At 47.6% G+C, this 16,797-nt stretch overlaps 2 protein-coding genes across 2 annotated transcripts in view; one reads left to right on the forward strand and one right to left on the reverse strand.

The window, feature by feature from the left end:
* LOC144480928 (uncharacterized) overlaps positions 1–16,797 on the forward strand; it is a gene marked incomplete at its 5' end in the record, with an annotated part of 96,983 nt that overhangs the window by 15,401 nt on the left and 64,785 nt on the right.
* Positions 11,357–14,280, reverse strand: LOC144480805 (uncharacterized). Its single transcript, XM_078200408.1, has 2 exons — positions 14,224–14,280; positions 11,357–13,464 (listed from the first exon to the last, which is right to left on the reverse strand). Exon 2 carries the CDS (start codon positions 13,126–13,128, stop codon positions 12,271–12,273), a length of 858 nt encoding a protein of 285 aa, XP_078056534.1. The 5' UTR covers positions 13,129–13,464; positions 14,224–14,280; the 3' UTR covers positions 11,357–12,270.

A 16,797-nucleotide genomic window follows, 5' to 3' on the forward strand; every position in this document is an offset into this window, starting at 1 on the left:
AGTGATGCATTTTGGTAGAACTAACGTAGGGGGAGCTATACGATAAATGGCAGAACCATAAAGGGTGTAGATACGCAGAGGGACCTGAGTGTGCAAGTCCACAGATCCTTGAAGGTGACGTCACAGGTGGAGAAGGTAGTGAATAAGGCATATGGCATGCTTGCCTTTATAGGACGGGGCATAGAGTATATAAGTTGGGGTCTGATGTTGCAGTTGTATAGAACGTTGGTTCGGCCGCATTTGGAATACTGCGCCCAGTTCTGGTCGCCACACTACCAGAAGGACATGGAGGCTTTAGAGAGAGTGCAGAGGAGGTTTACCAGGATGTTGCCTGGTATGGAAGGGCTTAGTTATGAGGAGAGATTGGGTAAACTGGGGTTGTTCTCACTGGAAAGACGGAGGATGAGGGGTGACCTAATAGAGGTGTATAAAATTATGAAAGGCATAGATAGGGTGAACGGTGGGAAGCTTTTTCCCAGGTCGGTGGTGACGTTCACGAGGGGTCATAGGTTCAAGGTGAGGGGGGGGGGGAGGTTTAACACGGATATCAGAAGGACGTATTTTACACAGAGGGTGGTGGTGGGGGCCTGGAATGTGCTGCCAGGCAAGGTGGTGGAGGCGGGCAAACTGGGAACGTTTAAGACTTATCTAGATAGCCACATGAACGGAGTGGGAAGGGAGGGATACAAAAGAATGGTCTAGTTTGGACCAGGGAGCGGCGCGGGCTTGGAGGGCCGAAGGGCCTGTTCCTGTGCTGTATTGTTCTTTGTTTGCCTGCTTTCTGTGAAAGGACAAAGCCTTTCTCTTTTCTCCTTCCCATTTAACTAGGGATTGTGTGGAATATTCCATTCAGGGGGAGGTGGTGGGAATGTCACTGGCCGAGTAATGCAGAGAGCCAGCAAAGGATCTGGGGACAGGCTGCTGGTGGGATTTGAATTCAGTGAATCAATCTGGAATTATATAAAGTTAGTCTCAGTAACGGTGACCATGAAACTATCATCGATTGTTGTAAAAACCCATCCGGTTCACCCTATTAATGCTCCCTATTAGGGAAGGAAATCTGCCATCCTGACCCGCTCTGGCCTACATGTGAATCCAGACCCACACAGCGATGTGGGTGAATCTTAACTGCCTCTCTGAAATGGCCGAGCAACTCACTCCGTTCAGGGGCAATTAGGAGCTGAGCAACGTGTGCTGGGGCTTTGCTAGCAGTGTCCACATCCCAGGAAAGAATAAAGAATATTCCACGGAAAGTGATGGGTGATTTGAAATGAATTGAAAGGTCAGGAGGTGCTCGTATCGTCCAGAGCTGCTTTTCAATGGATCCTCCTGTTTAAAATAAAAACACATCAGTGTGCCCCTTTCCCAGACACACTGACCTTGGAATATCACAATGGTGTTTTTAAACATTCCTTCGTTAAAGAATCAGTCATTTAGAATTGTGAAACAGACAGAAATTAAATGTTCCGTTTTTCCTGGGATCCTCCTGTGCCTGGCACCGGTGTCCTGAACAAGGTTATTAACATTCTCTGGGTTAAAGGTTCCTCCTGGTTCTTGCTGTCTGTTGTGCCCTTTGTCACAGTCTGTACCAGGACATTTCTATTGAAAGGTTGTTAAGAAATTCCAGTGAATTCCAGCCCCTTGTGTAACGTTCCATTTGGTGTGTGTCAGATTCAGAGATGTCCACGTGTGTGTGAAAGGGTTCTGGGTCAGGGTTTTAACCCTTCTTTCCCCGTTAGTAACAATGGGCCCTGTATTCAATTCTAAAGTATAAAGTCATAGAGTCATAAAGGTTTACAGCATGGAAACATGCCCTTGGTCTAACTTGTCCATGCTGTCCTTTTTATTAAAACCACCAAACTAGTCCCAATTGCCCATGTTTTGCCCATGTACCTCGATACCCATCGTACCCACGTAACTGTCTAAATGCTTTTTACAAGACAAAATTGTACCCGCCTCTACTACTACCTTTGGCAGCTCGTTCCAGACACTCACCACCCTCTGTGTGAAAGAATTGCCCCTCTGGACCCTTTTGTATCTCTCCCCTCTCACCTTAAACCTATGCCCTCTAGTTTTAGACTCCTCTACCTTTGGGAAAAGATGTTGACGACCTAACTGATCTATTTCCCTTGTTATTTTATAGATCTCTATAAGGCCACCCCGAAGTCTCCAACGCTCCAGGGAAAAATGCCCCAGTCTATCCAGCCTCTCCTTATAACTCAGACCATCAAGTCCCGGTAGCATGCTAGTAAATCTTTTCTGCACTCTTTCCAGTTTAATAATGTCCTTTCTTAAAAGGCTGATCAGAATTGTACACAGTATTTCAAGTGCGGCTTTACCAATGTCTTGTACAATTTCAACAAGACGTCCCAATTCCGATATTCAATGTTCTGACCAATGAAACCCTGCATGCCGAATGCCTTCTTCACCATTCTGTCCACCTGTGACTCCACTTTCAAGGAGCTATGAACCTGTACCCCTAGATCTCTTTGTTCTATAACTCTCCCCAACGCCCGACTGTTAACTGAGTAAGTCCTTTCCTGGTTCAATCTACCAAAATGCATCACCTCGCATTTATCTAAATTAAACTCCATCTGCCATTCATCAGCCCACAAGCCCAATTGATCAAGATCCTGTTGAAATCCTCTTCACTGTCCTCTATGCCACCAATCTTGGTGTCATCTGCAAACTTACTAACCATGCCTTCGAAATTCTTATCCAAATCATTATTATAAATCTCAAATAAAAGTGGACCCAGCACCAATCCCTGAGGCACACCGCTGGTCACAGGCCTCCAGTTTGAAAAACAACCCTCGACAACCACCCTCTGTCTTCTGTCATCAAGCCAATTTTGTATCCATTTGGCTACCTCACCCTGGATCCCGTGAGATTTAACCTAATGCCACAACCTACCATGCAGTACCTTGTCAAAGGCCTTGCTAAAGTCCTCATTAGATATCAATTCTATCTGTTATCGATATTTCACCGAACCAGCCTATATTTTCATTACAAGACCACACTAGGAGCACTGTCAACATCTTAGTAACTTGATTGATTTTATCGAGGAGGTGACAAAGGTAATCGATGAAGGTAGAGCAGTGGATGTTGTGTACATGGATTTTAGTAAGGCTAGTGGCTAGATGGGTGGAGAACTGGCTTGGCCATAGGAGACAGAGGGTAGTGGTCGAAGGGTCTTTTTCCGGCTGGAGGTCTGTGACCAGTGGTGTTCCGCAGGGCTCTGTACTGGGACCTCTGCTATTTGTGATATATATAAATGATTTGGAAGAAGGTGTAACTGGTGTAATCAGCAAGTTTGCGGATGACACGAAGATGGCTGGAATTGCGGATAGCGAAGAGCATTGTCGGGCAATACAGCAGGATATAGATAGGCTGGAAAATTGGGCGGAGAGGTGGCAGATGGAGTTTAATCCGGATAAATGCGAAGTGATGCATTTTGGAAGAAATAATGTAGGGAGGAGTTATACAATAAATGGCAGAGTCATCAGGAGTATAGAAACACAGAGGGACCTAGGTGTGCAAGTCCACAAATCCTTGAAGGTGGCAACACAGGTGGAGAAGGTGGTGAAGAAGGCATATGGTATGCTTGCCTTTATAGGACGGGGTATAGAGTATAAAAGCTGGAGTCTGATGATGCAGCTGTATAGAACGCTGGTTAGGCCACATTTGGAGTACTGCGTCCAGTTCTGGTCGCCGCACTACCAGAAGGACGTGGAGGCATTGGAGAGAGTGCAGAGAAGGTTTACCAGGATGTTGCCTGGTATGGAGGGGCTTGGTTATGAGGAGAGAACAAAGAACAAAGAACAATACAGCACAGGAACAGGCCCTTCGGCCCTCCAAGCCCGCGCCGCTCCCCGGTCCAGGATTGAATCCTGAATCCAGGATCCCCGCCCAATTTTCCAGCCTATCTACATACCAATATCCTATCCACCGAGCTGTCCCTCACAGCTACGATGCTTTGTTCATTACAACCTATTAACTCACCCCCACCCCCCCATTCCAGACCATGTGATCTCCAGGGAGAGGCGAAAACCCAGAGTGAAAAACCCCAGGGCCAATATGGGGAAAAAAAAAATCTGGGAAATTACTCTCCGACCCCCTGAGGCGATCGAAACGAGTCCAGGAGATCACAATGGCCCTGATCGGAAAATGCTTCCCAACCCTAGTCATTTCCACTTCCACGAACACCATATGAATTCCCTGCCCCCGAGACAGGTTCCCAACTATCCGCAGTCTCGCTCTGTACTGGCACCAGCAAGAAGATCATAGAATGAAGCCTTGAAACGAGAAACAAGGAACAATTAGCCCGCGCCGCTCCCTGGTCCAAACTAGACCACTCTTTTGTATCCCTCCATTCCCAATCCGTTCATATAGCTGTCTAGATAAGTCTTAAACGTTCCCAGTGTGTCCGCCTCCACCACCTTGCCCGGCAACACATTCCAGGCCCCCACGACCCTCTGTGTGAAATATGTCCTTCTGATATCTGTGTTAAACCTCCCCCCCTTCACCTTGAACCTATGACCCCTCGTGAACGTCACCACCGACCCGGGGAAAAGCTTCCCACCGTTCACCCTATCCATGCCTTTCATAATTTTATACACCTCTATTAAGTCTCCCCTCATCCTCCGTCTTTCCAAGGAGAACAACCCCAGTTTCCCCAATCTCTCCTCATAACCAAGCCCCTCCATACCAGGCAACATCCTGGTAAACCTCCTCTGTACTCTCTCCAAAGCCTCCACGTCCTTCTGGTAGTGTGGCGACCAGAACTGGACGCAGTATTCCAAATGCGGCCGAACCAACGTTCTATACATCTGCAACATCAGACCCCAACTTTTATACTCTGTGCCCCGTCCTATAAAGGCAAGCATGCCATATGCCTTCTTCACCACCTTCCCCACCTGTGACGTCACCTTCAAAGATCTGTGGACTTGCACACCCAGGTCCCTCTGCGTCTCTACACCCTTTATGGTTCTTCCATTTATCGTGTAGCTCCTCCCTACATTATTCCCACCAAAATGCATCACTTCGCATTTATCAGGATTGAACTCCATCTGCCATTTCCTTGCCCAAATTTCCAGCCTATCTATATCCTTCTGTAGCCTCTGACAATGTTCCTCACTGTCTGCAAGTCCTGCCAGTTTTGTGTCGTCCGCAAACTTACTGATCACCCCAGTTACTCCTTCTTCCAGATCATTTATATAAATCACAAACAGCAGAGGTCCCAATACAGAGCCCTGCGGTACACCACTAGTCACAGGCATCCAGCCGGGAGAGATTGGGTAGACTGGGGTTGTTCTCCTTGGAAAGACGGAGAATGAGGGGAGATCTAATAGAGGTATACAAGATTATGAAGGGTATAGATAGGGTGAACAGTGGGAAGCTTTTTCCCAGGTCGGAGGTGACGATCACGAGGGGTCACGGGCTCAAGGTGAGAGGGGCGAGGTATAACTCAGACATCAGAGGGACGTTTTTTACACAGAGGGTGGTGGGGGCCTGGAATGCGCTGCCAAGTAGGGTGGTGGAGGCAGGCACGCTGACATCGTTTAAGACTTACCTGGATAGTCACATGAGCAGCCTGGGAATGGAGGGATACAAACGATTGGTCTAGTTGGACCAAGGAGCGGCACAGGCTTGGAGGGCCGAAGGGCCTGTTTCCTGTGCTGTACTGTTCTTTGTTCTTTGTTCTTTGGACAAGGTCCCTCATGGTCAGCTCATCCAGAAGATTAAGATGCATGGGATTCACGGTGACTTGGCCGCTTGGATTCAGAATTGACTTGCCCGTAGAAGTCAGAGAGTAGTGGTGGAGGGTGTTTTTCTGGCTGGATCCCCGTGAAGAGTTGAGTTCTGCAGGGATCCATACCGGGATCTCTGCTGTTTGTGATATATGTATCAGTGACTTGGATGCAAACATGGATGGGTGGGTTAGTAAGTTTGCAGAAAACACTATGCCAAATGGAGTTGTAGATAGGGTAGAAGGTTGTCAAGGATGTGGTGGGATATAGATCAACTGTAGATATGGGTGGAGAAATGGCAGATGGAGTATAATCTGGGCAAGTGTGAGGTGCTGCACTTTGGGAGATCAAATGTTCAGGGTAAGTATACAGTAAATGGCAGAGCCCTGACCAGCATTGATGTACAGAGGGATCTTGGGGTTCAAGTCCATAGCTCCCTGAAATTGGCCACACAACTAGACAGGGTGGCAAACAAGGCATATGGCACGCTTGCCTTTATTGAGTACAAGAGTCAGGGGATGTTGCAGCTTTATAAAACTTTGGTTAGGCTGCACTTACAATATTGTGTTTAATTCTGGTTGCCACATTACAGGAAGGATGTAGAGGATTTGGAGGGTACAGAAGAGGTTTATCAGGATGCTGCCTGGATTAGAGGGTACGAGCTATAAGGAGAGGCTGGAGAAACTAGGGTTAGAACATAGAACAGTACAGCACAGAACAGGCCCTTCGGCCCACGATGTTGTGCCGAGCTTTATCTGAAACCAAGATCAAGCTATCCCACTCCCTATCATCCTGGTGTGCTCCATGTGCCTATCCAATAACCGCTTAAATGTTCCTAAAGTGTCTGACTCCACTATCACTGCAGGCAGTCCATTCCACACCCCAACCACTCTCTGCGTAAAGAACCTACCTCTGATATCCTTCCTATATCTCCCACCACGAACCCTATAGTTATGCACCCTTGTCCATCCACCCGAGGAAATAGTCTTTGAACGTTCGCTCTATCTATCCCCTTCATCATTTTATACACCTCTATTAAGTCTCCCCTCAGCCTCCTCCGCTCCAGAGAGAACAGCCCTAGCTCCCTCAACCTTTCCTCATAAGACCTACCCTCCAAACCAGGCAGCATCCTGGTAAATCTCCGCTGCACTCTTTCCAGCGCTCCCACATCCTTCTTATAGTGAGGTGACCAGAACTGCACACAATATTCCAAATGTGGTCTCACCAAGGTCCTGTACAGTTGCAGCATAACCCCGCGGCTCTTAAACTCCAACCCCCTGTTAATTGTTGTCTCTGGAGCGGCGGAGGCTGAGGAAAGGCCTGATAGAAGTCTATAAAATTATGAGAGACAGAGAGTTGTCAGTCAGAATCTTTTTCCCAGTGTAGAACTGTCTAATACTCGGGGGGCATGAACTTCAGGCGAGAGGGGGAATATTCAAAGGAGATGTCAATGGCAAGTTTTTTTTATGATGTGGAGATGCCGGCGTTGGACTGGGGTAAGCACAGTAAGAAGTCTCACAACACCAGGTTAAAGTTTTTTTTACACAGAGAGTGGTAGGGGTCTGGAACGTGCTGCTAGGGGTGGTGGTGGAGGCAGATAGGATAGGGGCATTTAGATAAGCACAAGTGCTGGGGGGTAGGTACAGGGGAGATGTTAGGGGGAAGTTTTTCACTCAGAGGGTGGTGGGCGAGTGGAATCGGCTGCCGTCAGTGGTGGTGGAGGCGAACTCAATAGGGTCTTTTAAGAGACTCCTGGATGAGTACATGGGACTTAATAGGATGGAGGGTTATAGGTAGGCCTAAAAGGTCGGGATATGTTCGGCACAACTTGTGGGGCCGAAGGGCCTGTTTTGTGCTGTAGTTTTTCTACGATGACCCACCTGCGCATTCACACTGAGGAGAGGCCGTTCAGCTGCTCTCACTGCACAAAGAGGTTTAGAATATCTTCAGCACTGCTGAAACACCAGCGAGTTCACACTGGAGAGAGGCCGCTTAGCTGCTCTCAGTGTGGGAAGGGATTCACTTATGCAAGAGAATAGAGGAATATGGACCAAGGTCAGGCAAAGGGTTTAGTTTAATTTTGGGTCATGTTCGACACAGCATGGTGGGCTGAAGGGTCTGTTCCTGTGCTGTACTGTTCTACGTTCTATTTGTGATCTCCATTTAGAAAAAGGAAATAGAGGCACTGAAGGAGGGGCAAGAAAGATTCACAAGAATAATCCCAGAACTGGAATCACTTGTGAACTCACTGGTGTTTCACCAAGTTTGCTGACTGAGTGAATCCCTTCCCACAGTCAGAGCAGGTGACCAGCCTCTGCCTGGTGTGAACTCGCTGATGTACCCGTAGGTTGCATGACTGAGTGAATCCCTTCCCACACACAGAGCAGCTGAATGGTCTCTCCCCGGTGTGAACTCGCTGGTGTTTCAGCAGTGCTGAAGGTATTCGAAATCTCTTTGTGCAGTGAGAGCAGCTGAACGGTCTCTCCTCAGTGTGAATGCACTGGTGGACCATCAGTTCCCGGGAGCTTTTGAAGCCGCTCCCACAGTCAGAACATTTAAACGGTCTCTCATTGCTGTGAGATTGTGATTCAGCAAGCTGGATGAATGAGTGAATCCCTTCCCACACACAGAGCAGCTGAACGGTCTCTCCCCGGTGTGAACTCATTGATGTCTCTCAGGTTGAATGAGCTTTTAAACCTCTTTGTGCAGTGAGGGCAGCTGAACGGTCTCTCCCCAGTGTGAATGCGCTGGTGGGATACCAGCTCTCCAGAGGTTTTGAAGCCAATCCTACAGTCAGAGCATTTAAGGGGTCTCTCATTGGTGTGGGTGAGATTGTGACTCAGCAGGTTGGAACAACTGAGTGAATCCCTTCCCACACACAGAGCAGGTGAACGGCCTCTCTCCAGTGTGACTGGGTCAATGAGATTCCAGCCGCAATGGGACCCTGAATCCCTTCCCACAGTCCCCACATTTCCACGGTTTCTCCATGGTGCGGGTGTCCTTGTGACTCTCCAGGTTAAACAATCAGTTAAATCTCACACAGATCACGGGTGCAGTCTCTCCCCGCTGTGAATGCTGCCATGTATTTTCAGGCTGTGTAACTGGTTAAAGCTCTTCCCACACTCACTGCACTGGAACACTCTCACTCGGGTGCATCTGTGTCTCAGTGATTTTTCAGTCACATTTATGTTAAAACAAATTCTGAAGCAGACAGAACAGAAAAAGATTTCTCCTTTTAAATTCAAAGGCCAATGATATTCAGGTCCAGATCAAATGAATAACTCTGTCAGGTCTTGGTGAGTCGTTTGATTTGATATTGCTGCCTGTAAATCCTCACCTTCTGATATCCTGCAAAAGAAGTTTACAAAATTCGTCAGTCAGTACAGGATAGAAATTCAGAACAGACAATTCTAGTTTCTATGGAACATTCTTTCCCCTCTCATTCCCCAAAAGCTGTGAACTCCACCCCACACACTCTCCCTCCATTCTCACTCTGCTGTATCTAATATTCACCCTCCCAATTCTCCTGAAGGTGCTGATTGAGGCTGATTGACAGATCCATGCTCACTGCTTCCTGTCCTGGATGTAATCTCCACATCTGTAATCTCCACATCTGTAATCTCCACATCTGTAATCTCCACATCCTGTCCTGGACACAGAGAGCTGGAAATCCCCATGCAGGCTGCCAGACAGATATAGGTCTTTCTGACTGGACTAACAATATATTTAATGGATGGGATGACTCCAGTTGGTTAAGATACAGGGGGTTGCGATTGATGATGATCTTGAACTTGCTGCCTGCGGGGGGGGGGGGGGGGGTAGTCAAGCAGAGATGATCAATAATTTCTAAATGAGATTGGATGGGTGCTGCAGGGTTACAGAATGGGACCCACTCCAGACTGACAGAATTACTCAACAGACAGTTTATACTTTAGTTTTGATTGTTTATTAATTTGTGTCACAAGCTTACATTAACACTGAAATGAAGTCACTTGAAAATCATGAAAAAACTGCAAAAAAACTGAAGTTACTGTGAGAGTCAGGATAGACTCGAGTTGTACAATGGACTCCTTCTGTGCTGTAATAACTCTATGCCTGGAAATATATAATGTAGCTACAGTACTATATAACAAGACTGGAATGATAAATGCATTTATTACAGGACCAGGAGTAAATCTGTCCCATCTAACACTGGACATATCTCTGTTCTATATTAATTTACTTTCCCCTTAAATGTCAGTCATCTCCTGGGGAAACCAGCCCTTTAATTGGGAACATTAGGAAAGAGACCATCCTTTTAGCCAGGCAAATAAATGTGTCAAGCTGAGGGAGCTAAAGGATGTCAATGTCTTTAAGAGAGAGAGAGAGACCTGGGCCAACCTTTCCAGAGTCTGCAGCCTCCCTGGATTCACTTCCTTTCCCTTCAGTTGCTGCAAGTCCCCAATTTCCCCCAGAATGAGAAAAGAAATGGAAAAGGGGGGAGAAAAGAAAGTGTTTTACTCACAGATGTTGGAGACAAGAAGTTTGAGTCTGTCTGAAGCTCCATCTTCATTCACACAAAACCCGCGCTCTGATTGGCTGGAGGACCCAGAGTCCTTCCGGTCCTCCAACCCGTTTCATTGGTCAACACCTCAGAAGGTCAGGGGCGTGCTCTCCCCTGCAGCTTCCCCTCTCCCTTGGACATGCGCAGTCCCGGGTCGGGGGGGAGGGGGAGGGGGAGATCACCGAGCGGCTTCTCGCTCTGGCCGGAGCCATCAGCCGGTTGCCTGGAAACCTTGGCTCGATGTGGTGTCGGGGGAGGGGAACAATAGGTGGGGGGGCGGGGCTCCTGGGTGGGGGCGGGGCTCCCAGATGGGGGCGGGGCTCCCGGGTCCACACGCCCGGGCCTGCTCACTGGAACCCGGAGACATCACCGCGCAGCACAGTGATTCCTATTGGCTGATTCAGGGATGACTCCACTGTGACGTCACAAAGGGGAAGTTGGCCAATGATGATGTAATTTAAACAATGCCCAAGGTCACTTCACTTCTTGCTCAGACCCCCTTTTCAGTCCAGTGCTACTTGGAGTTTACCGTCAATTCAACAACTATTGGGTTGCAAGTCCCTCACAGTTCTTATCACAAATTTATGATAAAATAATTTAAACAAGGCCTGAGAACGCTTCTTAACCTACCACCTAGTACTGTTTGTTGATTGATTATAGATTCGGGAATCTCAGCCGCTGAACACCAGCCGGACCTGCGATAAGTTTAATGCTAACTCATTCTGAGTAAATATTCTCACCAGGTCCTCGGTCGGGGGCCCTGCGGAGCAGCTTTAATGGTCCGTGATTGCAGAAACTGAGCAGTCACAGGAATGTGGTCAAGATAGTCCAGTCCCAGAATGCCTCACATTCAATCTGCAGTCCTTCAATTATAACAGAATATGTGGCTGTGTGTAGCTGCCTCGGTCAACCCCAACACTGCCTTCCTGAACTGCTACAATGCCTGAGGTGTAAGTACACCCACAGTGCTGTTAGGGAGGGATTTCCAGCTACACATTCCAGACTTCCTCTAGACTGCAGGTGGATACCAGATTGATATATTTCATTCAACCACACCCAAGCTGAGTTATTCAAATCTCTTTATTGTATGTGACAATATATTCACAATATCTTTAAAACAGAAATTAAACATTCCCATTTTGATTTCAGGTATTAACATATTCTGTTAGTTTGTTCTTTATTGTCAATGTCAGGCTGGGGTTGTTCCCCTTGGAGCAAAGGAGGTTGAGGGGAGATTTGATGGAGGTGGACAAGATTCTGACAGGTTTAGATAAGGTGGACAAAGAAAAGCTGTTCCCATTAGCTGATGGGACAAGGACGAGGGGGGTGCAGATTTAAGATTTTGGGTCAGATACTGAGGAGGATGAGAGGAAGAATATTTTGATGCAGCGAATGGTAATGATCTGGAACTCGCTGCCTACGAGGGTGGAGGAAGTGGAGACAATAAACAATTACAAAGGAAATTGGATGGGCATTTGGGGGAGTTTCAAACTGAAATGCTGATTAAATATCTCTGAACTTCCTCACACCCGGTCACTCTGTGATCCGTGTGAAATCTGAAACCAGGTATTCACAACAAGACTCAAAGAGCATCAGCCCACTGGAGGCAAAGTCGTGAGACCAGCCAGTCCAGCAAGAGGGTTGTGAATCTGTAGAATTCCCTGCCCAGTGAAGCAGTTGAGGTTATCTCACTGAATGTTTATAAGGCAAGGATAGATAAATTTTTAACAGTAAAGGAATTAAGGGTTATGGTGAGCGGGCGGGTAAGTGGAGTTGAGTCTGCAAAAAGATCAGCCATGATCTTATTGAATGGCGGGGCAGGCTCGAGGGGCTAGATGGCCTACTCCTGCTCCTATTTCTTATGTTCTTAAAGTCACCCTCTGCCCCATCCCATTGGCCAACTGTGAGAATGAACAAAATGCAGTCCTGGGTGTAATTGAGAGCAGAAACAATAACAGCAGAATCCAACCCCTGGAATCACTCGTGAACTTGTTGGTGTCTCAGCAGGGCGGACAAAGCTCTTAATCCTTTCCCACACTGAGAGCAGGTGAATGGTCTCTCCCCAGTGTGAACTCGCTGGTGTCGCCGCAGGCTGGATGAGTCAGTGAATCCCTTCCCACACTGAGAGCAGGTGAACGGCCTCTCCCCAGTGTGAACTCGCTGGTGTCTCTGCAGGCTGGATGAGTCACTGAATCCCTTCTCACACTGAGAGCAGGTGAACGGTCTCTCCCCAGTGTGAACTCGCTGGTGTTTCCGCAGGCTGGACGAGTCAGTGAACCCCTTCTCGCACTGAGGGCAAGTGAACGGCCTCTCCCCAGTGTGAATTCGCTGGTGTCTCCTCAGGCTGGATGAGTCACTGAATCCCTTCTCGCACTGAGAGCAGGTGAACGGCCTCTCCCCAGTGTGAACTCGCTGGTGTGTCTGCAGGTTGAATGAATGACTAAATTCCTTCCCACACTGAGAGCAGGTGAACGGCCTCTCCCCAGTGTGAACTCGCTGGTGTGACTGCAGATCACATAACTGACTGAATCCCTTCCCACACTGAGGGCAGGTGAACGGCCTCTCCCCAGTGTGAACTCGCTGGTGTGTCCGCAGATTGAATAAATGACTAAACTCCTTCCCACACTGGGAGCAGCTGAATGGTCTCTCCCCAGTGTGAACTCGCTGGTGTTTCTGCAGGTTGGATGACTGAGTGAATCCCTTTCTACACTGAGAGCAGATGAATGGCCTCTCCCCAGTGTGGCTGCGCCGATGAGCTTCCAGCTGAGATGGGGCTCTGTATCTCTTCCCACAGTCCGCACATTTCCATGGCTTATCCATGGTGCAGGTGTCCATGCCTCTGTCTTGGGTGGACAATCAGTTGAAGCCTCGTCCACACACACAATGTGTGTACAGTCTCTCCCTGCTGGAAATGAGGTGATATTTATTCAGGCTGCGTAACTGGTTAAAGCTTTTTAGTCAGTGCTCTGGAAGACTCTCACTCGGGTGTGGCAGTGTGTTGGTGCTTTTCCAGTCATACTGATGTTTGAAATCTTTTCAAATCGACAGACTGGACAATCATTTCTCCTTCTAGATTCAAAGGGCAATGTTATTCAGGTCCCAAGGAAAATGACTCTGTCAGATCTAGATGTGACGTTTGAGATTTCGGGCTGTGATTCCTCTTTCAATATCCTGTAAAACGAGTTCACAAAAGTCATCAGTGTCAGAACAGGATAGAAATTCAGAACAGACAATTCTAGTTTCTATGGAACATTCTTTCCTCTCTAGTTCCCAAAACCTGTAAATCTCCATCCCACACACTCTCCCTCCATTCTCACTCTGTTGTATCTAATATTCATCCTCCCAATTCTCCTGAAGGTGCTGATTGAGGCTGATTGACAGATCCATGCTCACTGCTTCCTGTCCTGGACACAGAGACCATAACAAATAGGAGCTGTGGTCAGCCGTTTGGCCCATCGAGCCTTTTAAACCATTCAATGAGATAATTGGCTCATCGACCTCAGCATCATTCTCCCCACACTAAACCCATATATAAACTCTTGATATCTTCAATGTCTAGAACCCAATCACATCTTATCTCACATTCTTTTCAAAAGCCTTCGAACCCCTCTCACTCGCTTTCCCCAAAGTGCATCAACTAATCAAGAAAAGTCCAGCAAAATTGAATAGTTTTACTGATAAAAGTTTTTTAAGGCAACAGAGCAGTCTGAAGCCGCTGGCGTCTCCGCAGAGCAGAGTGAGTCCCTTCCCACACAGGGAGCAAAGGATGTCAATGTCTTTAAGAGAGAGAGAGAGACCTGGGCCAACCTTTCCAGAGTCTGCAGCCTCCCTGGATTCGCTTCCTTTCCCTTCAGTTGCTGCAAGATCCCAATTTCCCCCAGAATGAGAAAAGAAATGGAAAGGGGGGAGAAAAGAAAGTGTTTCACTCACAGATGTTGGAGACAGGAGGAAGTTTAAGTCTGTCTGAAGCTCAATCTTCATTAACACAAAGCCTGCGCTCTGATTGGCTGGAGGACCAGAGTCCTTCCGGTCCTCCAACTCTTCTCATTGGTCAATACCTCTGCATGAATGTTGGAGAGAGGGCGGCTTCCGCACATGCGCAGCTTACCCCCTCCCTTGGACATGCGCGGTCCCGGGCCGCCTGCCTGCGCGGTGGATATAGCGGTCTCCGCAGCGCGAGGGATTGTGGGAGATACGGCCGCCATTACCCATCCGGAGCCCAGACACCAAACCCCTGGGAGTGTGCGGGTGGGGGGCGCACTGACCCCGCCCTGACACATAGTAGATGTGGGGAGTCATTGTTTTGGATTGAAAAGTCCCCTTAGCAAAACAGTTTGTTCACTTCATGTGGAAAGAGTTAGTCTCCAAACTCCTGGGATTTATTCCTTAATTTGACATATGCCCCTCCCAACACACCCTTCCCTCACCTCCCTCTGCCCTTCCACCTCACCTCGTCTCTCCTCCCCACCCCCCTCACCTCTCCCTCCCTCCCCATCCCTCCTATTATCTCCACCTTCTCTTTACCCTGTTCCCTTTACCCCGACAACGCCTCCTCTCCGGGCCACCCCTTCCTCCACCCGCTCCCCATTTCGCCCCAACCCCCACCTACCTCTTACCTTTCCACCCATGCACCCTCCCACTCCTCTCCCCTTGGAGAGAACATGCTTAATTAACCTACGGAGGCAAGATAGGAATTTTAGTTCTAAAATTCCTATCTTGCACTTTGTAGGTTTATTATTAAATCCTCACCCAAAGACTTGCCTGTCTTCTAGAAACTGTTTGTTCCTCAAACAAGTAAACAACCTTGTTGATATTAGAAGCTTGATGTGGAGCATTTGACTAACAAGTGATTTTACTCTAATGCAGAGGTGTTACATCTATCACCCCTTTTACTAATTCTATTCATTCACTCTGACATTTCCCCCCGTTTGGTCATTGGCCTAGTCCAAGGTAGCTACCTTTCTTTCCCTTTACAATCTTCTTCTCACAACTCATTTTTAGATATAATTGAACTGGTATAATTAGATATAAAAGCAGTGGTAACATATAACATATAAATTGCATAGATTTGATAAAATTCACAAGCTGTCCCTTCACCTGTATCCATCTTGTAATTAATTCTTATTAAGTATTATTTGTCCCTAGTCTTCATTTGTCCCAATCCAAAATTCCATTTACTTTAATATTGTCTTCCAGTCAGTTTCTCTGGAGTATGTATCAGTGCCTTTATCATTTCAAAATGATTTCTTACTCTTCAGGTCATATTAACCATTTCATGTCACGCTGTTTGTCACGTAGCTGAGCAAGTCCCATTAGAATCCTAGAATCATTACAGTGCAGAAGGAGGCCATTTGGCCCATCGAGTCTGCACTGACCACAATCCCATCCAGGTCCTATCCCCATAACCCCACTTATTTACCCTGCTCATCCCCTGACACTAAGGGGCAATTTACTATGGCCAATCAACCAAGCCCACACATCTTTGGACTGTGGGAGGAAACTGGAGCACCCGGAGGAAACTCATGCAGACACGGGGAGAATGTGCAAACTCCACACAGTCACTCGAGACCCTAATTGAACCCGGGTCACTGGTGCTGTGAGGCAGCAGTGCTAACCACTGTGCCACCCTTTATTCTTCAGTGCAGCTGCACCGTGTACTCTCAGATGTTAGTTCGTTCCCAATTTACAAACCACTTCTGCAATCTCACATCAGTGTTCGAATTCCTTCTTTAATGCTCTGTTGGAGTCTCACATTCATAAGCCATCTTCACACATTTCCCTCCCTGCTAAATGTTGTCACTCATTTTATTTTAATCATAGAAATCATAGAAACCCTACAGTGCAGAAGGAGGCCATTCGGCCCATCGAGTCTGCACCGACCACAATCCCACCCAGGCCCTACCCCCACACATTTTACCCACTAATCCCTCTAACCTACGCATCCCAGGACTCTAAGGGGCAATTTTTTTAACCTGGCCAATCAACCTAACCCGCACATCTTTGGACTGTGGGAGGAAACCGGAGCACCCGGAGGAAACCCACGCAGACACGAGGAGAACGTGCAAACTCCACACAGACAGTGACCCGAGCCGGGAATCGAACCCGGGACCCTGGAGCTGTGAAGCAGCAGTGCTAACCACTGTGCTACCGTGCCGTCCTTTTGTCCTGCTTGTTGGCATCTCTCTGCCCTCTCCCACAAATCAATGTTTTGCATTTGTGGAAGGTTTATCAGGTCTTTTGGGATTGTGCTGTGTATTTTACCAATCAGTTTCATCATCCTGGATTCCACTGTCTTACAAAGGATGCACCATTCAATAATTCTGTCTGAATCTTCAGAGGAAAGCCAAAAGTGAGTGTTAAAGGGGTTCTTCATCTCAATGTCTTTGCTTATTTCCTCCTGGATAGTCCCAATGTCTCGGATGGTATTCAGATTATCAAATTCAGTTCTCTCAAATAGTCCATCGACAAAGAAACAAAATATCTCCAAGAGAAAACTGTCACTCA

The sequence above is a fragment of the Mustelus asterias genome, chromosome 30, assembly GCF_964213995.1.
Source record: "Mustelus asterias chromosome 30, sMusAst1.hap1.1, whole genome shotgun sequence".
Lineage (NCBI taxonomy): Eukaryota > Metazoa > Chordata > Chondrichthyes > Carcharhiniformes > Triakidae > Mustelus > Mustelus asterias.